Here is a 22,438-nt window from a genome sequence, read left to right on the forward strand (position 1 = left end):
CCTTATTGTGTGACTGTATTTGGAGACTTTGTAGAAATGATTCAGTTGAAAGTGAAAATATTTTAGGCTGGATTGAAATCGTTCTGACTGATGTACTTACAGGAAGATGATCTTTGAGCACAAAAAGAGATAGATACCAGGGATGTACACAGAAGAAAATAAAATCAAAACATATAACTGAAGTCTCAACCTACAAGCTTAGTAGAAGCCACCCTACCCCTGACACTGTGTTGAACTTCTAAGTCTTCAGAACTGTTAAAAAAAAAAAAAAAAAACAACAACTATTTAAGACACCCAATTTGTAGTAGTTTGTACTAGTGGCTCTAAGAACTAAAACATGTTTTAGACAAAAAGAATGGCATACAAAAAGGCTTTTGAGCAGACAAGTTTCATGGTAAGAAGTGTTGAGAAGTGAGGCTGCAGAGTAAACTGGAACCCTGTTAAGGGGATTTCTTGTAAGAGACTAAGATGTTTCATCTTTATCCTAGGAGGATTGAAGTGGTGGGGTTTATGTGTGGGGGAGTGGATAGGGGTGGGTCTTATGGCAGTGGAAAAACATTAGATCTGCATTTTAGAGAGACTATTCACAAGCCTTATGAAGTATGGATTAAAGACTGCAGGCCAGGAGACCAAGTAGGTGTACGTTGTTACAGGAAATGGAAGCAGTGGTTTTCTCAAAATATTGAAATGTACAACTAAAACAGAACCATTCTTAACTTCAGGAAGATCTTAAAGGGCGCAGTTAACCTCCTGTGCAGACCTAGGAAGACTCAGGAGGGAAGAATTTTACATAGTTGTCTTTGTATCTAGAGGCTGGTTCTCCTTTTGACAGTTTGCTTTCCAAGAAATAAACAAAGCTTACTCAACTATCACAGAATACTCAGTGTTTTCCAACTATAGTTAAGAGACACTCGGATGTGAGGGTGATCTGGCAGAGACATCTGTCACCCCATTGATCTCCAGGGTTGATTCGGCTGATCTGGCTGGCTAGGCGGGTGTCCCCTTCCTCCCTCACCGCTCCATGTGTGTTTTTCACCCCTGAAATTCATCCTCTAATTTTGACTTCTTATTTCATTGTCAAATGTCACTTTCCATTTAGAAACTTGCTCCCTACCAGGCTGAATCCTGAGTTCTGAATCTGTGCTAGTTAATATTAAGTTAATATTAGTTAATTAATTAGTTAATATTAGTTAATATTAAGGTCCAAATGTGCTCCCCATAGTCCTTTCTACTTGAATTGGTCTGTACGAGACTGAAGCAGCTCTTGTCTACTGGTAACTTTGGGACTGTGTGTGTGTGTGTGTGTTTTCATCTTTACTAATTACTCATTCTATCTAAATCTTGTCATCATTGAGGATTACATCCTGTGTGAAACCAGACCACTTCAGCTAGAAAAGAACTCTCACCCTCCCACTATCTACACAGCAGTTCTGTTCTAATGCTCATTAAGTATACATTATCTTATTTTCTTAGATTTCTTAGATCATTTGATTTATTAGCTCTTAGGATAGCGGCTGCTGTACACTTTGTAATGGCCCTGTTTACCAACTGTAATGTGATTTAGTGACATTTCTTGGAAACTGACCAGTAAGCAACTAACTGATCAGTTGTTAAGTGAGGTCATTTTACTGATACTTCTACCTAATAGAAACAAACTTCCAGGGCCAGGTGGTGGTGCACCTGGTTGAACCCACATGTTACAATGCACAAGAACACAGGTTTGAGCCCCCGGTCCCCCCTGCAGGAGGAAAGCTTCACAAGTGGTGAAGCAGGGTCTCTCTGTTTCTCTCCCTAACACCTCCTTGACTCTCAATTTCTGGTGTCCTCTGTTTCAAGCAGAAGTCTCTCTGTTTCTCTCCTTAACACCTCCTTCACTCTCAATTTCTGGTTGTCTGTAAACCAATAAAAATTAAAGTACAGTGGTTATGCAAAGACACTTTCATGCCTGAGAGTCCAGGTTCAAACCCCTTCCCCCCCCCCCACCGTAAGCCAGAGTCTCTATCACCCCCTTCCCTCTTGATTTCTGGCTGTCTCTGTCCAATAAATAAAGATAATAAAAAAAATAAAAAGGTGGCAAGATGAGCTGCGTTAAATCAGGTGAGATGGTACCTTCACCCTGAGGATGACTTTTAAGCAGAGAGTAGAAGGCTCATCGTTTGCAGTTAGCCATAGAGAACAAGAGGGAAGAACATTCTAGGTACAGCAAACAGTCAGTCCCCAGCAGGTTCGAAAACCAGTGCTCTACACTCTTTCTCACTGTCAAGTAAAGAGAGTTTGTGGCCAAAGGAAGGGTGGTTTCAGGAGAAATCAGATTTTAATGGGGTTGAGAGCTATGAACAAAAAGAGGGGAGGAGATACTTTTTAAAGAAGCTCAGGTAACAGGCGGAAGGAAGCCCCTGGCTCCCAACCTCAGCGGGGATACTTCACAAGCAGTAAAGCAGGCCTGCTTGTATCTCTTTGTCTCTCTGCCTCTCTATCTCCTCCACCAGGAGCAGTTGATTTATAGTGTGGCAGCCAACCCCAGCGATAACCTTGGAGGCAAAAAAAAAAAAAAAAATAGAAAGAAAGAAAAAGAAAAGAAAGAACAGAGGGCACTAGCTAGAAGGAAATCCAAAAGTCTTGGGGGGAGGGCCATTTTAAGGATCATACCTGTTTTTTAATGAAATGGAAGTGTTTGGGACTACACAGCGGTGCACCTAGTTGAGCACACTATGTTACAGTGTTCAAGGACCTGGGTTCAAGCCTCCAGTTCCTCCACAGGGTGAAAGCTTCATGAACAGTGAAGCAGAACTGTATGTGTATGTCAGTCTCTCTCTGTATGCAATAAAGAAAGGATATTAAATATTGAGAGAATTTTTTTAAAATTGAAGTGTTTAAGCACATTAATGGGTCAAAGAAAAAGGTGACTCTAGTTAGAGGTGCCCAGGGAGCAGCAGTTAGAGCAGGCAGGAGCAGAGTCTAATCAACTCATTTCATTATTATTTTTAAGCTCAGTAGACAGACACACATAGTAGAAAACATGAAAGGAAAATGATTAAAAATAAGTTTCTCTCCCTCTTCTGTCTTCAGGCCACCTGGAATCTCTTGTAGTAAGAGAATTGCTAATTTACACTCCTGCTAGCAAATACCCAGCTACACGATGGAGAGATTCTGTCTGTACTTAATCCTTAGAGTTTGGAGAGAAAACTATTGGTTGTGTAGCTTTCTTTGTGGGGAAAAAGAGAGATTAAGAGACATGAGGACAGGTTGGAGGTACGGAAGATGTGGTATAGAATCTTCTCCTTCTCAGAAAGGGATTATGTGATCAGGGGTGGGGTGGCAGGGGAAACACCTGTCACATGAGGTTTGAGATTGGGGACCAGATTTGCAGCAGCCCATTCTGCACAGTGGCTCGACATTTTTAGGAGAATGTAATTGTTTCTTTTATTTAAAATGTACATCAGCATCTGGGGAAAGCATAATAATTATACAAAAAGACTTTCATGCCTGAGGCTCCAATGTCCCAGGTTCAGTCCCTAGTGCCACCACAAGCCAGAACGTGGAAGAGGGACCTACAGTGAGTGATTGGGTTGAGAATGTTTTGCAAAAAATGGAGACATTTTACACGTGTCTTAAATTTAAAAGTTTACTGTAAACCACTAACCCCCAATAAAAATAATAAGTAGACATCAAAGGCATTTCCACTTTAAAAATACACTTCAAAAAAAAACTTCTTTCATGTAAACTAAATGGATGTTTGGGATCCAGACACCAGAGCTCTGCTTTCTGCTCATACTGCTCTGTCATAAGCACATGTGTGGTGTACTAGGCCAGTGGTATAAATCAAAACAAAAGGAAATTTGTTGGTTAAGAGAACTCTTGTCTGAAGGAAGAAAGGAAGAGGAGGGGACTAGAAACCACCTAAAAAGACTGAGACAGGGAGTCCTGCTGTAGCGCAGCGGGTTAAGCGCAGGTGGCGCAAAGCACAAGGACCGGCATAAGGATCCCGGTTCGAACCCCGGCTCCCCACCTGTAGGAGGATGGCTTCACGGGCGGTGAAGCAGGTCTGCAGGTGTCTATCTTTCTCTCCTCCTCTCTGTCTTCCCCTCCTCTCTCCATTTCTCTCTGTCCTATCCAAAAATGACAACAACAATAGTAACTACAACAATAAAACAACAAGGGCAACAAAAGGGAATAAATAAATAAAATAAATATTTAAAAAAAAAAAAGACTGAGACAGCACTGCAGGGCCTAAAGCATATAATTTAGAATAATTTCAACTCTTCTCGCTCTCTCTCTCTCCTCCTAATAGTAATCTAAACTACTCTGTTCCAGTTTTGGTCACAAAACAGACTGTAGAGGAGACTTATATGAGCTTAATTATCAATCAGGAGCAAACATGAGCAAAAAAAGAACGTAGCCACCATTTCTCATCTGATCTGGAGCTCATTTTCAGTGCGGTTTGTGAACCACTGCAAATGCTGTCAGTGGAAACTAGCTTGGGCTTGGCTGCGGGCTGAAGATTCAGTGCTGACTTCTCCTATGGCAACATGTTTTTTTCAGTTATTACAAGAAAAGTGAGGACTGTATTATTGTTACAAAGATAACATACAAGCCTTTTAAATCAAGCTCACAGAGAGTTGTTCGTAAGACAAATGTTCATAAGACAAAAAGCTTCTTTTGAAGCTTGAATTTTTTTAAATTTATTGGGGAATTAATGTTTTACATTCGACAGTAAATACAATAGTTTGTGCATGCATAACATTTCCCAGTTTTCCATATAACAATACACCCCCCACTGGGGTCCTCTGTCATCCTTTTTGGAACTTTATTCTCCCCTCCACCCACCCCAGAGTCTTTTACTTTGGTGCGATACACCAATTCCAGCTGAATTTTGAATGTTTAAGTTTCTTTCTTTCCATCTTTCTTTCTTCCTTCCTTTCTTTCTTTCTTTCTTTTTTTCACACCAAGGCATTCAGTGAAGGTGGCAATGTACTGGCCTAGTCAGTTTTGTCTGTTAAATTACTTCTGTAGTTCAATATATTGACATTTTTACTCATTAAGTTTATAATTAGGAATGTATTACAAGTCCCCAATGTGTTTGGTTGTATTTGGGTTTGGGGCATATAAAAATGAGATTATCTGTCTTTGAGAAGTTCATAGTATAAGTGATGGAGAAAGGATGGGCCAGGTGGTGTGCACCTAATTAAGTGCTCACATTACAGTGCACAAGGACCCAGGTTCAAGCCCCTGGTCCCCACCAGCAGGTGGGAAGCTTCACAAGTCATGAAGCAGGGCTGCAGGTGTCTCTCTGTATCTCTCCCTCTGTATCTCCCCCTCCCCTCTCAATTTCTCTCTGTCTTTATCCAATAGTAAATACAAATATTTGTTTAAAACACAGAAATTGGGAGGAGGGGGGAGAGAGAGAGAAAGGAGGATAGATGAGTTCATAGAAGGGATCCAGTCAGATTAAGAGAGAAGTCAAAGCTGTTTTTTTTTTTTTTAAGATTTCTGAAACATTTTCTTTCACCTCTGTTTGCAGTCCATTCTGTATTTCTCCATAGCATTTAATAATTACGTTCTGGTAAAAGAGTGAGTGACCTACCCTTTTCCTTGGAAGATAGAAAGGGACAATGTTTCCATTCATAGACAGACTAGGAAAAAAAGAATGCCAGAGGGAAAACTGACAGTGTCAGAGGGAAAGAAGCCAGCCAACAAAAGCCCTACTGCTGGAGGATGGAAGAAAGAGGTACTTGAGGATGCAGCCAAGGGCAGGAATGCAGGTCAGCTGGTTCAGTTCAAGCAGAAACCTCTGGGTGTTCTGATAACCGATTATCTGGTTTCTCAGCCAGCAGCACGTTAGAAAGGAGAGAGACCACAGGCAGAATTTGGAAAAACAAGATTAGAAGGGAAAACACTAAGCAGAACTTGGACTAGAGTTGGTGTATTGCACCAAAGTAACAGATTCTGGGGTGGGGTGGGGGGCGGGGGGAGGAGGGTTCAGGTCCTGGAACATGATGGCAGAGGGGGACCTAGTGGGGGTTGAATTATTATGTTTAACACTGAGAAATGTTATGCATGTACAAACTATTATATTTTACTGTCAACTAAACCATTAGTCTCCCAATAAATAAATTTAATAGAAAGGGTAGGGTGGTGAGACACATTTGGTGGGAGTAAGATGTAATATTGTGAACAATAAAACTAGAAGTAAATTTACAATCTCAAGATAGCAGTTTGGGGTTATTAAATAGAAAGAAAGAAATCTTTAAATTAATTTGTTATTATTTTTACCAGAGCACTGCTCAGCTCTGGCTTGTGGTAATAATACCAGATAACCTCATCTATAGGTGGAATGAACGAAAGAAAGGAAGGAAGGAAATGCGGATGACACTTAGACTAGCTGTCTTCTATTGCAGCAGAGCCAAGGACTTTAAAGTGGGAAGGCAGGAGGCACTGGGAAGATATTGGGGAGCCAGTGCGTGATGGTGGAGGAAGACTTGAGTTGGTGATGGGTGTGGTGGGCACCTATCAGGCATTGTCATATCCAGCACAATTACACATTGCAGTGCACAATGACCTGGAACCAAACCTCTGGTTCCCACCTGCAGGAAGGAAGCTTCACAAATGGTAAAGCAGGGCTACGGGTGTCTCTTTCTCTCTCCTTCTCTATTTCCCCCACCTCTCTCAATTTCTGCCTCTATCCAATAAACTAAAAGTAAATACAGCATAAAATAAATAAAAGATAAATATTCCACAGCAATATATGTTAAAAAAAAAAGAAAAGAAAGAGAAAGAAAAGACACTACTCATGTGACAGTAACTCTCTTATTAATCATTTTTTCCTCCAGTAAAATGATTGGGAAATAATTTTTGAGTTTTGCCACAGTATTGCTATAGGTTGGAATGTTTGCAACTTCACCCAATCTTGACATCAGCCGTTCATTCCTGAAAGCAGATATGAGCCATTTAGGAACAAATTGGGAACTTACTTGCTTTTTTTCCCTTTCTCTATTGACTAGCCAAGGAGTGTTTTTGCAAAACAGAGTGGGGAGAGGGGATTGTGTTGGAATCACCTCTGAGGCATTTTCAGGCTACACTGGCATAGGCTACTCCCCACTCTCCCAGTCTCTTGCCAGTAGAGGTCAGAGGTCCCAGAACACATACTCTGGTGTAATTCTTGGCCCAGACTAACCTGGACAAGTTCAGGCTCAGTTTCCTAATCTATAAAATGTTGGTCACTATAAACAGTACCAACTCCAGTCATAGGGTGGGAGGGGCTGAAAAATCAAAGGGACCCGTGTGCATAAAGCACGTAGTCCTGTCCATCCATCTTAACTGTTACTTGTAGGAAAGACTGAATTTGGAACAGAATTGATGTTGCCTTCATTCCCCCTCCCCCCACCTATTCTTTATACTTAATAAAACAGAGAAATTGAGAGAGGAGAGGATATAAGAGAGGGACAGAGAAAGAGACACCCACAACATTGCTTCACCACTGTGAAACTTTACCCTTGCAGGTGGGGACCACCTCGTCCCTGATTGATTGATTGATTGGTTGATTTTAAAAAATATTTCTTTATTCCCTTTTGTTGCCCTTGTTTTATTGTTGTAGTCATTATTATTATCGATGTTGTCATTGTTGTTGGATAGGACAGAGAGAAATAGAGAGAGGAGGGGAAGACAGAGAGGGGGAGAGAAAGATATACACCTGCAGACCTGTTTCACCACTTGTGAAGCGACTCACCTGTAGGTGGGGAGCCGGGGGCTCAACCTGGCATCCTTACTCCAATCCTTGCACTTTGCGCCACGTGCGCTTAACCTGCTGCACTACCGCCTGACTCCCAATTGATTGATTTTTTAATAGATGAAGTTTGTTAGGAATCCATGAGAGAATCTTGAAGAACTGGAGGTACTAGCTATTAGAGACTGGTAGAAGGAGAGGATTTCTAAATGTCCTTTGCCACCTAGTCACTGCAGCCATCAAGCTCAGAATCTGATTATCTCCTGTTTTTTGCTGATCCAGCTTTTTCAAGGAAGAGAGAAAGATACCACAACACAAAATCTTCCCCCAATGTGGTGAAGGCTAGGCTGGAAACTGGGCCTTGCTGATGACAAATAGGTGACCTTTTATGTGAGCTGTCTTGCTGCCTGGAGCAGGAAAGCTCTGGTGAAGACAAAAATTCTGATTCTTGAAGTTTTTTTGTTAAGCAAAAACCATGCATTACATGTCAGCTCTCTTGCAGAAGGCAGCCTTATCTAGAAGTCTCAGAGTTGGTTCTGACAACCGGTTAGAAAAACAATAAGACTTACATCTAAATAGTATAGTGTGATTGTCTCTCTCCTAGTAGAATTATATTACTAAAGTGGTTACATGTCCTATGTAAGCAGAATTATATAATCATTCCAGACTTACATATGTTTATAAATGTGTTAAGAAATAGTCTATCCTGGCCACCAGTCACCCTCATTTGAAGTTACACCCCGTTCCTGGTCATCAAAGATTGCGTGGCCTGGTGTCACTGATTACCTTGTTAATCTGAAGAGTCGTATGGCCTATATTTTCTCTGTTCACACCTTTTGGGAAATTGCACTTCCAGTGGATTTAAATATTACAAGGATTTAGAGCCATTTTTAAATTCACCAGAACAAGTTTCCATTTTGTTAGAGGGGACAGAGAAATGAGGACACAGATCTTCTACATTTCTTCCATTATTTCTATTAAAAATAAAACAAAGTATGTGATTATTGCTATGGAAAAGTGATATTTCAATGGCTTTCCTTAGCTATTTAATTTGAAGATAAATCCTGAAGAGCAAATAGCTAAATATTCTAAAGTCTACTGGCAAAGTTATATCTGCAGTTTATTTCCTAGTCATATGGGAAGTGTTTATGAGTATTTATTTAAGATACACACACACACACACACACACATATCTGTATATGTATATATATAGAGAGAGGGGGGGTTACCACAGCACTGCTTAACTCTGGTTTTTGGTGGTGCTGGGGATTGAACCTGAGACCTCATAGCCTCAGACATGAAAGTCTTTTGTATAACTATTATACTGTCTCCTTGGCCCAGTGTTTATAGGCTTTTAGGTTATGGTATATTTTGATTTAATCAAGTACCTAAATCTTTTCTGTCAATGCTGTCAAATTTGTCAAGGGGGAGAAGTATTCATTTGGTTCTAGAAGTATAGTACATATCTTACACTCATAAAGTCTGTTGTTTTAAATATCTCTACTTGAGATGTTTCCACCATTTCTGGCTAAGAGCATGAAATTCAACCTTTATAAATGCTATTTATTCTGTATCATTTGTTTTTGAGGAACTTTAATTACATTCATTTTTCCCCTTGACCAGTTTTTAGTAAAGATTTTTAAACCTTTCTATGTTTAAATAATATTTTAAATGTAATAGCTGTGATGATTTCATTAATATCCAGGAATGTAAATTCTTAACCACAATAACTCTCATGTACTAATGTTTTAATAAATCTGTAAAGCCCATGTCAGTTGATAGATCCTTTAAGAGCTAAATAGTTGACTTGAACCTTTGTTTCATGTTATGGGAAAATAAAAGCCCTTCCTAACAGTTCTTGTGAATTTTTGGCTTTTTAAGAATTAAAAAAAATTTTTTTTAAATCTTTATTATGGTGGAGACAGAGAGAAAGACACCATTCGTGAAGCTTTCCCCCTGCAGGTGGGGTTGGGGGTCTGGAATTCAGATCCTTGTGCTTGGTAACTGCACTCCCAATTGTGCCAATGCCTTGCCACCATTTCCTGGTGTTCTTGTGACCTCTCAGTCACTACCATCTGGATGGGACTTTTTTCTTGCCCCTTGCTATTTCTCTTCTCCCTAGCCACAGAAAGGACAAACAAAAAACATTTATTTCTCTAGGTCGATGCACTGTGTCTTAGACTTCCTCTAGATACGGCCAGGCACCAGCTTGCACCATGAGTAGGTTTTCCATGTATTCTTCTAAACAAAAAGAGCATTTCTTTCCTAGAGGAACTCTCAATCAGATATTAAATGATGAAATGTGTATCTTATTGTTATAGTAAATATGATAAGAATAGTTATATATATACATATATAATAATATAATAGTTATATATATATAATTAGTGATTCAATAATGATTGACAAGATTATGGTATAAGAGGGGAAGCAATTACAGAAGCCAGACCTTCTACCTTCTGCAACCCACAATGACCCTGGGTCCATGCTCCCAGAGGGATAGAGAATGGGAAAGCTATCGGGGGAGGGGGTGGGATATGGAGATTGGGCGGTGGGAATTGTGTGGAGTTGTACCCCTCCTACCCTATGGTTTTGTTAATTAATCCTTTCTTAAATAAAAATAAAAATTAAAAAATTAAAAAAAAAAAGAGGGGTAAAATTCCCACCACTAGAGTGCCCTATCCCTTCCCCTCCACTAGAAGCTTCCCTATTCTTTATCCCTCTGGGAATATGGAGCAAAGATCTTTATGGGGAGCAGAAGGTGGGAGGTCTGGCTTCTGTAATTGCTTCTCCACTGGGCATGGGCTTTGACAAGTTGATCCATATTCCCAGCCTGTTTCTATCTTTCCCTAGTAGAGCAGGGCTCTGGGGAGGTTGGGTTCCAGGACACATTGGTGAGGTCGTCTGCCCAGGGAAATCAAGTTGGCATCATGGTAGCAACTGCAACTTGGTGGCTGGAAAGCATTAAGATACAAGGCAGAACAAATTGTTTAATAATCTAGAACCTAAAGGTAAAAGTACAGCAGATGAAATTTGGGGTCTTCATGTTGGAAGGAATTAGGAAGTCCATTTTAGATATATTCCAAAGGGCCCATGACTTTACTAATTTTTGCCCAAGCCTGATAGTTAACATGCAGGTGGGCTAGGAGTATTGTCTGAGAAGATGGTGTCAGAGTTGAAGATAGGAGTAGAAAGGTAGATAAGAGCAGAGAGAAGCTCCCAAATATGAGAAAAGTATATGAGTACCATTAACTGTAAACCCCATCAATCTGACCCAGGGCCCATGTCTATTCTTATATTTAGCACAGGAACCTGTGTAACCTCTGAGTCCCTGTCAGTCTGAGCTCTGAGTTCATGGTCACAGCTGGGAACACTCTAGGCTGCACTCATTTCAGGACCTGTCTTCCTCGAGTGGCAGAGTAGGCTGACCCAGCCTCCCTGCGGAGAGTGGGGCAGTTTCTACCACTGTTGTTCTACATAGAAGGCAATGTCCTGTCAAGGAAGAATGGCCCTTTTCAATGACTCTTATTTTCTTCATCTTTCATACTGCCAGATATTTAAATAATTCACACTAAACTCAGTCTCCATTCTTTAGAATTTGTAAGAAAGTCCTATCTTGAAAAAAGCTCTAGTAATGCTAGAATTGGATATACTGTATCTCATTGTGTCGCTTGTTTGCCAGATGGCACAAAAAAAACGTGCTTCAAAAAAGTACAGAGGGAGTCTGGCGGTAGTACAGCGGGTTGAGCGCACATGGTGCAAAGCACAATAATCGGCATAAGGATCCTCGTTTGAACGCCTGGCTCCCCACCTCTGCAGTTCACAGGCAGTGAAGCAGGTCTGCAGGTGTCTTTCTCGCCTCCACTCTGTCTTCCTCTCCTTTCTCCATTTCTCTCTGTCCTATCTAACAATGACAACATCAACAACAATAATAACTACAATAACAATAAAAAAGCAACAAAAGGGAAAATAAATAAAAAATTAAAAAGTACAGAATTTCAGATAGTTCAAATATCAAATTGCCTTTCCTATGAAGGGATACAGTACTTAAGTGATAAGGTATCTGCTAAAAGAAAGGGCAGTAGGACTTTCATGTTTATTTATTATTTTAATTTTTATCTTAATTTTTTTTTTTTTGCCCAGGGTAATCACTGGAGCTCGGTGACTGCACACAAATCCAGTAGCCTTTTTTTTTTTCCTTCACATTGCTGTGGGCACCATTTTTGTAATCACTTCAGATCCACCCAGCAAAATTGAAGGGCCCTTGTGGCTTTTAGGGAAAAAAAAAGGAAGGAAGTAAAGAAGGAGCTCTAAACGGCCACGTAGAACTGTGGAAGCCAAGAACTCTGAGCAAACTCCAGGGAATTGTTCTGAGAAACTCGAGAGTAAGGATTCAGCTCTGCTGATCACCAGCAAATGATTATTTTCAACTCAGCGGGTTTTGTGTGCATTGAGGGTGTTTCATAAAGACTACAGGCCTCATTTGCACCACTGAGCAATGCTAGTGATATGTAATGCTAGTGAAATGGTGTACCAAGTGAGAAATGGTACAGTTAGCATGTGATTAAGCAGAAAGTCAGCCCAACTATATGTGAGGGAAGATGTGCCTGTGCCTTGACAACCAGCTAAAGATGGTGAAAAATGGATGATGGTTTTGGTGGAGTTGTTGTTAAGGTGGCATGCTTGTTAACTGAGGTTAACTGAGGGCAAAGTTAGGAGTTCAAGGACTTAACAGCAAGATGATGAAAGAACCCTTAGGGAAACTTATCAGATACCGCAGGCAGCAGTATGGGCAGGAAGGAGGCCTTCTCTGATCTACAGGTGAAGCTCTCTTTGCTGTGAATTCCTTATCTACCACCAGGGAGGGACTCCCTCCCTGCCCCTGTTGGTAGAGATTGTGGCAGAGACTCATGACTCAGCAAATGTCCACTGTAAACAAAGCTAGAGAGAGAGAGAAAAAAAAAACAAACCAATATATCAACTAGGTAGAAATACAGGCCCTATCAGCCTACCACCTCTCACATGATTCTGGACCTTTAATGGATTTGGGGCCAGGCGGTAGAGCAGACACTGAAGGTATCTTTCCCTTTCCACTTCTTCCCTCTCAGTTTCTTTCTGTCTCTATCCAAAATAAGTAAGTAAGTAAAGAAAGAAAGAAAGAAATTTTTGAATGAGCTAGTGGATCAAACAGTCTTTTCAAATCCTGTTTGTGAATATAATTCTAGCTCTCTAATAGTCTTTGCAATGAATGGGATTTAGAAAGAACAAGAAGTATTCGCTAGGCACAAATCCTGTAAGACTGTTTTGGTCAGAGGGTTCAATTTTAAGGAAGTAGCAAGATTTTTCTCAAGGCATCCGGCCTATATTTAGGCAGTGTTGATCCTGTCATTTCCAGGGCTAGGCTAAACTAATCTAAAACTTCAGCCATGCTGTTTCCTGCCAGCAGTGTTTACATCAGTGTTTACACCAGTGTTTTGGTTGTTCTTTTTAAGTCTCATTCTTGTTACTTGACTGTTTTATTTTCTCTGAAGTGTGCATGGTTTCTCATTAGATGATGCATGCTTGGTTGATTATTCTACAAAGAAAAGCAGCAAAGTTGTTCCCAAAAGGATTGAATAAAGATCCAGCATCAAAAGTAGACGTTTTTCAAGAAAGTACTAAGAATATGTATGCAAACTAGGAAAAGCACTGAAAATGTGTATTTTATACTTTTGCAATTAGTTTCTACTGCATTTAGGACTCTGAAAACTTTCCCTTTATTCATGCACCAGAGGAGTAGACAGAAAATGACTAATGGCACTCATCCGAGGGCAGAAAACAGATGTGACTTCCTGAAAGAAGATGCCACTGGACAGTGGAGAGTAGCCTTTCACACTGTTCCCAGCTTCGTATACGGCACAGTAACTGATTGTGATGATAAAATGGCACCACGTTGATGGTATTAGAAATAACAATATTTGTGTAGCATGCTCTGTGTTCAAAGGGATTATTCTAAGAAATGTATATGTATGTAATTCCTCCAAACACTGTCTGAGGCAGGTGCAACTGTTATTATTGTCATGTCTCACTTTATCCCCACAGGAGCTTTTTATTAGACCCATCTTACAAGTGAAAAGAATGACTTGCTCAAGGTCATACAACTAGTGATTCAGTAGCTGGGATTCAGTAGCTGGGATTCAGTAGTTGGGATTCAGTAGTTGGGATTCAGTAGCTGGGATTCAGTTGCTAGCTGGAGCTATTAGGGTAAAATTCATGTTCTTAACTGAGAGTGAGATGAAAGATTGCCCCCAAAGATATTCAGGTCTGAATCCCCTGGCACCTGTGAATATATGCGTTTCCTGGTAGATCAAATCATAATTCATTTTCACTTTCCACTCTTCTCATCAATTTTGGTCATTTTCTCAAATAATAAACCCCAGAACCTGTGACTACTGCCTTATTGGCAAGGAGGTTTTTTCAGAAGGGACTTTGTATGGTAAATGGATTTGACAGATTTTGAGATAGAGGGGTCATCCTGTATTATTGCAGTGAGTTTGTTTGTTTTCTTGCTTTGTCTTCTCTGGGACTCTTAACACTTCATATCAGCTTCCTCAGATAAAGAGAAAGACACCACAGCACCAAAAATATCTCTGGTGACATGTGGGCTGGGCTCAAACCTGCATCCCACACATGGCAATGTCGGTGCACCATCCAAGTGAGCCCTATGCCATTGGATCATAAATGCAATCAAAAAAGAGGTCTTGAGGGAGATCTGCAGAAGGTGATGTTGCAGTGAAAGCAGAGAGAAATCTGGAGATGGAGGAAGGAACCATGAACCAAGTGATGCACCTCTAGAAATTAGAAAGATGGATTCTCCTTGAAGCCTTCAGAAGAAGGACAGCTTTCCCATGTATTGGTTTTGTTCCCTTGAAAATTATTTCATCATTTGATATCCACAACACAACTGTAAGAATAATTTTGTGTTGTGTTACACAGGGAAATAGCTCAGGATTTTGATGCATAAGATAGTAGGTTTGATTCTCAGTACCCCATATGCCAGAGCAGTACTCTAGTCTCTTGTTATAATCTTCCTTTTCCCCTCCCTTCCTCTCCACCTTATTAAAAATACATAGTTTAATACCTTTGTTCTTAAAAAATTCAAAGGAACCTGTTTAGGCACCGAATTTTATAGCAGCAATAGGAGACTAACACAACACTGTACTGTGGATAAAGGTACTAATTATGGTCAAGACATTATAAGTAACTCTTCCCCAGAGTTCATGAAAGAATCAGCTTCAGTATCCTAGTTCTGGTTTATGACAAGTGTCATTTTATTGCTAAGAGCATAGTTTCTCTGCCCATATCTCTTCCAATATGAAGATTTGCAGAAGTGGTCTTTAACCTGCATGTATTCAAACAGGGTAGCCACTCTCACATCAGAATTGGCTTTTGATACATAAGCAAAAAAATATGAGGCAGAAGATATCTTTTCCTCAGGCCCAAGCAGAAATGGGAAGCCATAAGAAACATGTTTGTTTACTAAAACTTTCTGAATTCATATTAGAAAAATTAATTAATTAGTTAATTTATTTTTTAAAAAAATTAATTTTGCCAACATAAAATTATAACCCACTTTGGGGAGAGATTATTTATTCCATTAAGCTTTTTTTTCTTATAAAATACATTTTCATTTATATGTAGTAGAAATTCTTAAGGAAAATAGCAATTCATTTCTATTAACCGCAGAAATTTTTTTCAATTTTACTGAGCCATAGAAATATGAAACTATGGGTATTGGAAACCCTAGTCTCCTGTGCTCTCTTAGCTCCATTACTAGCACTTTGCAACCTGCCTTTGGTCCTAACTTTTGGCCATTCTGGTTTCTAGAAGACTACCAGTAACTTTATGATCTCCTATACTCTTTTTTTTTTGTTTTTTTTAAAGACCAGATTTCACCTTTGCTTTTTCTATAATGTTTACTTGTGATTCCCATTCTGTCTCTGAAACTCGGTCCCAAATACTGACAGAAAAACACTTCTCTGTTCTACCTCAGTGACCACTTTGCTGCCTTTTGTCTTGTCTCTTTCTTGTCGGAAAGAGAGTAACCCTTATAAAACACTGAATGTTTACAATACCTGTAATAGTAAGCATGAGTATGAATTAGTCATAATTAGAAGCTGCAAGTTGCTAAGGAGAGACTAATAAAGATTCTATTTTGACATAATGGATGTTTTAAAAATTTATCTATTTATTTATTTATGATGGAAGAGGAGAAAGAACCCAGAGTGATGCTCAGCTCTGGTAGAAGGTGCAAGTTGTCGCTCAAACATCTTGAGCTATCTCCCCTACCCAAGGCTGATAGTTATTGTTGTCGTTTTCCTGTGTGATAAAATTGTTTGATAATTTTTTAGTAATTTACTTATTGTGTAGTGGGGGAGGGTGGGTGTGGGAGGGAGAGAGGGAGAGGAGGGCAGGAAGGGGACCAGAGCACCACTCAGCACTGGCATAAGGGGTTGAACCTATAACCTCTGGACCTCATGTATTTAAGTTGGTGCTTTAACAGACTAAACTATCTCTCTAGCCTTGTTCCTTTGTACAATTTTTTCCACATTCATTTGCTTAATTTTGAAGTAATAGTTTACATGACATACATATTTTAGAAATCTAATTTCACACGTCTTTAAAACAAGTTTCTATACCATATTCTCCACCAGAGTCCATTGGACTGCTTCTGCCTTTGTAACCCACTCTTTTTTATCTTTTAAAAAATTTTTATTTAGTTACTATTTATTGGATAGAGACAGAGAAATTTAAAGGGAAGAGGGAGAGAGAGAAGGTAAGAAAGAGAAAGAGAGTTACCTGCAGCTTTGCTTCACTGCTTGCAAAGCTTTTCTTCTGTGGGTGGGGACTGGGGGCTTGATCTCTTGCCCTTGAACAGTGTAACATGTGCTCTCAACCAATTGCACCATGGCTCAGCCCAGCCTACTGTTTCTTATAGGGCTGATTTAACTGTTGTTTGCCGGGAAAGCTCTTCATTGCCTCAAATCCTAATGACAGTCCAGCTGGGTAGAATATTCTAGGGTTGAGGTCTTTTCCACTCAAAACTTCGAGTATATCCTACCAGATATACTTTAGAGTTTCTGTTGAGAAATGAGATGGTATTCTTATTGAGGGTTTCTTTGTTGGTCACTTTTTGATTTTTCTCTTGATATATGTATTATCTCATTTTATCTTAAATCTTTGCCATTTTAGTTACCCTGTGTGTGTCTTGCTGTGTTGGTTTTTTCTCTCTTTTTTATTATTAGTGATTTAATATTGGTTTACAAGATTACAAGATAATGGGGAACAATTCCACACTGTTCCTACCACCAGAATTCTGTGTCCCCTGTCTCCCCACTCCCTCCATTGGAAACTGCAGTAGTTCTCCCAAGGTCACAGATGTGAGTTGACTATTATTTCTGTAATGATCTGTCTATCCATCTAACTATATTTTTGCCCAATTTTTCAATGGTCCTGCTTTTCCTTCCTTCCATGTGTGTGTGTGTACTTTTTAAAAAATTTATTTATTGGGTTATTAATGTTTTACAGTCAATAGTAAATACAATAGTTTGTACATGCATAACATTTCTCAGTTGTCCACACAACAATACAACCCCCACTACGTCTTTTGCCATCCTGGCTGTACTTTGGATTAGGTTTATTTTTTTGGAACTCTTGAAATGTCCTAGCTTTGATTGTCTGTCATCTTCTTAAACTTAGAGAAAGTCTCAGCAATTGTTTCTTCAAATAATAACCCTGTCCTGTTCTTTCTCTTTTTTCCTTCTCACACCCCTGTGAGATGATTGCTGTTCTTGATGGTTTTCCATAGCTCTTATATAATCTCTATTTGTTAGATAGGCAAATACTCTCCTTGAATATACCTCCAAGGTCTGTTGCTGTGGAGACTGAATTCCAGGGTGTCATCCAAATGGGCCTGTTTTCAGCAAATTAGAGCTGCCTTAGTTAGGAAGACTGCCATGCAACTCCCACACTGACTGTAGCTTTTAACTCCCCACCGAAAAGTTTATAAGCACAGATGCTGCAGGCATAAGAGTGCTAGGAACTCAGGACAGCTTTCTTCTGCTTGCCCTATTGGAGTTCCATACTTTAGCAGTCTCTCCCAGTTACTGCTTGTTGTTGTATGGAGTGACTTTTTTCTTGGGGGAACGGCATCTCTCTGTGTCCCACAACCTGGTGGCTAGCCTTTTTGCCCCTTTCTGGGAAGGGCTCATCTCTGCAGGTTTTCCTGTGAATGGTGACTTTGCTGTTTATGTGAAAGGAGGGAAATATATGTCTCTGTATTGAGCCATCTTGGTCCTGCCCCTACAATCTATATTGTAAACCTATTTGTTATTTAAATAATATTTATTTTATTTGATAGGACAGAGGGAAATTGAGAGGAGAGGGAAAGAGAAAGAGAGACACCTGCAGACCTGCTTCACCTCTCATGAAGCTTCCCCTTTGCAGGTGGGGAGGGGGAATTCAAGCCTGGGTCCTTGTGCATGGTAATGTGTGTGCTGAATTTGGGGCACTACCAGCCAGCCCTCAAAACATACATTTTTATTTTATTCTACTTGATATCCACTGTTTACTATGTGTAATTGTTCAGTTATTTTCTTGGTTGCTTTAGGATTTGTTGAGACAGCTTTACTATATCACAGTGTAATTCCAAGGGATATTTTTATTGTTTCATGTATAGTATAAAAAGGCTTGCAGCAGTATTTTTACATTTTTTTTCCTGGCACATTTACTGTTATAATATAGTTTTACTTCTACATATGTTACAGACCCCACAAGGTATGGTATTATTTTACACTAGACATCTGAGTATCTGGTCAGGGAAATAACTCAGAAGATAGACTACATGCTTTACCATGTTTGAGACTCTGGCTTCAAATCCCAGCACCAAGAGAACATTTTAGATGGCTGTATCTGTCTGTCTGCCTGTCTACACCTCTCTCTGTCTCTTTGGATATGCAATTTAAAAATTGGTTCTGGGGAGACTGCTTAGTTCATTCCCCAGTATCACATAATAATGGGTGTTTTCTTCAAAATCTTGATGACCTTGTAGAATTATCATTAATGCATAATTCAGGTGTCCAACTTGATCTGTGTCTACTCTTGTGATGTCATCACCACGTTGAAAGCAGTGGATATATTCACCCCCCACCCCCCTAGTTTGTCTTCTGCCTCTTGATAATCCCTCTCCCAACTACAGGCAGCCACTGATCTGCTTACAGTCATTATAGCTAAGTTTATATTTTCTAGGGCTTTATATAAATAAAAGAGAATAAATTGAATTTTATAGAAACTTTACATTTTGTATGAATAAATTCTATATAAGCTCTGTACTCTGGGGGTCTGACTTCTTTCACTTAGTGTGATTATCTTGAGATTTCCCATCTTGTGTGGGAAAACACTCGTAATGGCAGACATTCAGGTAGCTGGGCTTCAGTTATTAAAGAGCATGCTGGACTCTTAAGTCACTTGAGTTTTCTTCCTTTCTTTCTTTCTTTTTTTTTTTTTTTAGGTCATGACTATCCAAGGTATGATAATCACATGAGAGTACTCACTGCTACAGATGTCCTTTGACTCACTAGGAAAAAATCTGCTAATATTGTTAATACAACCAGGCCCCTTTCCTCACTGAATGGCTTGATGGAGTTCCTCTATCTTGATTCATACCAAAGCTATCCTTCTCAACCAAAACAAGAAAGAATCCTGCATGAGTCAATCCCAGAATGCCATTTTCACATCACCAACAGGTGAAGAAAACCTCATGAATATCAATCAGAGAGACTCAGAGAGCATCACTGGTAAGTCTGATGTAATAAATATTGAAGAGCTATCACTTCCTCAGGATAAAATGCAAATATCTTGGTGTGGGGTCTCAGCCCCTCCAGCCTGTACATATATTTGCATCTCCTGAAAGCCAGGTGTTTGCAGACAAGGACACTGTCGTTGTCCTGTGGGAATAGGAAGATGAATATAATGCAGCTTCTGCTGGCTTGGGCTTTATGTAGTACAAGGAATTGGTCAAAGCCATGAACAGCACACAGACAAGCACCTTCTCATCATGCGATGGGACACCTGGAATGGAAGGATTGATTGAGCTGTTGGTGATGCAGTCACGTTGGAAAGAAAGGCCTGGCCTCCCATTTCCACATGACAAGGACAGTGCAAACACTGGACAACAATGCTTGCAACATAGAAGCTCTCAGGAGATAATAACACACATACAGCATGTACAAATGCATGCAGTTTCTCTCTGTCCTATCAAATAAAATGGAAAAGCATATAAATACCATTAGCTGTAAGCCCCATCTATCTGACCTTGGGTCCATGTCTACTCATATTTAGCACAGGAGCCTGTGTAACCTCTGCATTTCTGTCAGTCTGAGCTTGAAGTCCATGGTCATAGATTTTCAGCTTCACTTGCTGGGGGGGGGGGAGGGAATAGGGACACAGACCTTTGGTGGTTGGAATGGTGTTAATATATTCTATTAACCTATATGCTTATAGATTACTATTTAATTAATATGAGGGGACAATAGATTGAATGTCTTGAGTTTTTTAATGCATAGACTTCAGTTCTGAGAATATATTCCTTCAGTCTAATAAGGTTTCAAATGAGTAAACTGATTGAATTTTAACATTGGGCTTAAATTGTTCATGCGTTTCTAGTAATAACTTTTTTTTTGGAAATATTAAATCACCTATAATCTCAGACCAAGGAGACCAGAAGTAACCGGTCTTGTCAGTATATAAAATAAGAGTTCTTGGTAAATAGCACTAAATGACACAAATCTTGGTAAGGTCTTGTACAGTTTTAACCATGGGGTTATCATAGTAAATCAATTTTCAAATAACGTAGTTATAATAATAACTATCTCATATTTTCTTAAACTCTAAGACAGCAAGGAAACTTCCTCATTCCTTATAAACCCATATTTCTCCCAATCCTGGGACCTTTGAGGCTTTGCTCATTTTCTCATGCTTCTCTAGATCCACACCATTAGATTTTTTTTTTCTTTTTTAGTGACATTTGTCATTGCCGGAGTTAGTATATGTCTCTTTCTACTACCCACACGGCAAATACCAGGTTTTAGTGAGGATCGATATGACATCCTATATTTTCTCTATTTTAAGCCTTCATATTCTAAGCACATTAAAAGAAAGAGCTTTTCTTTTGTAAACTGCTAAATTTGGAAGGTGTTGGATGATGGGGGCGGTGTCTGTGACAGGAAGCCAAGAGCAGATACATCCCGTGTGTCCAGAGAAGTTAAGGGTATGCCACAAGGAGCCACAGGCAAGCCTGTGGGAGAGTAGTAATGTCAGATGTGTTCAGGATTCTGGCAGATGACATCTTTCAAGTAAAATGACTAAGTGCTTATTCTAGTGCTGGTGCTATTGAAATGTTAATATTACTAGTCACCATCTCAGTAGTAAGTGTATTTATTTATTTACTTATTTATCTGATAGGCCAGAGAGCAGTTGAGAGGGGAAGGGGCGATAGGAAAGGAGAGAGGCCCCTGCAGCACTGCTTCACTGCTAGTGAAACATCCCCCAGCAGGTGAGGACTAGGGGCTTGGACAGGTTCCTTAGACATGATAACGTGTGCAGTCCACCAGGTGCACCCACACCTGGCCTCTCAAATTCTGTTATTCAAGAACATGTGATTTTATTCCCTTTGAGTAAACTCTATGGCATTATTATTTTGTCATATTTCTACCATATTAAAAGTTCTTCTGTCTAAAAAATTAAACAACTTAGAGAAATCCGAGCTATAGTGCCGAGGCCTATCAATAATAATCAGTGGAGAAATTATCTTGACTAGTGCTTATTTGAATATCCTCTTGCCAAATCAGTCTGGCTGATTTTCTTTCTGCATATCCCAGTAAATTGAGTGCTGCTGGTTTCATTTACTTTGACTTTCTTCTTTAGAGGTCTGTTCCAGTGAAGATCTCCCTGAAGTTGAGCTGGTGAGTCTGCTAGAAGAACAACTACCCCAGTATAAACTAAGAGTAGACTCTCTCTTTCTATATGAAAATCAAGACTGGTCTCGGACCCCACACCAGCAACAACATGCATCTGGTGCCCTCTCTCCCGTTCTTGCCGAAGAGACTTTCCGTTATATGAGTGAGTATTAACTGCTCCTTTGGAGTTTCTCCATTGAGATAAAGATCATGTGTTTATGTTGCTGTTGACTTTTCACACATCTGGCATCCCTGCTCATCATTTAGCATGTACTTACTTTAATGTGAATTGGTTAATGACCATGAGTGTCCAGGATTATAGGCAAAATAAGATGTGTCCACCTATCCCATCTTTTGCTTTCTTTCTTTCTTTTTTTTTTTTTTTTTTTTGCCTCCAGGGTGATTGCTGGAGCTTGGTGCCTGCACCACGAATCCACTGTTACTGGAGGCCATTTTCCCCCCATTTGTTGCCCCTTGCTGTTGTCGTTATTGTTATTGTTGCCATTGATGTTGTTGTTGGATAGGACAGAGAGAAATAAAGAGAGGAGGGGAGACAGACACCTGCAGACCTTCTTCACTGCTTACGAAGCGATCCTCCTACAGGTGGGGAGCCAGGGGGCTCGAACCGGGAACCTTACTCTGGTCCTTGCACTTTGTACCATGTGCACTTAATCCACTGTGCCCAGGCCCCCTTGCTTTGCATTTTCTTTCGTCAGACTGA

At 39.8% G+C, this 22,438-nt stretch overlaps 1 protein-coding gene across 8 annotated transcripts in view; it reads left to right on the forward strand.

Annotated features, from left to right (window-relative positions):
* Nucleotides 1-22,438, forward strand: part of TRAK2 (trafficking kinesin protein 2) — a 61,079-nt gene that overhangs the window by 2,681 nt on the left and 35,960 nt on the right. For 4 of the 8 annotated variants that reach the window (XM_016187030.2, XM_060194138.1, XM_007520505.3 and 1 more), the window contains exons 2-3: nt 19,272-19,557; nt 21,686-21,880. In XM_016187030.2, coding sequence (XP_016042516.2) covers nt 19,467-19,557; nt 21,686-21,880 — 286 coding nt within the window. In that variant the 5' untranslated portion in view covers nt 19,272-19,466. Of the gene's footprint in view, nt 1-18,122; nt 18,209-19,271; nt 19,558-21,685; nt 21,881-22,438 lie in introns of all 8 variants that reach the window. The other 4 variants (XM_060194139.1, XM_060194140.1, XM_060194137.1 and 1 more) reach the window with 3 other exon arrangements.

This window comes from Erinaceus europaeus, chromosome 7, assembly GCF_950295315.1.
Source record: "Erinaceus europaeus chromosome 7, mEriEur2.1, whole genome shotgun sequence".
NCBI classification, from domain to species: Eukaryota; Metazoa; Chordata; class Mammalia; order Eulipotyphla; family Erinaceidae; genus Erinaceus; species Erinaceus europaeus.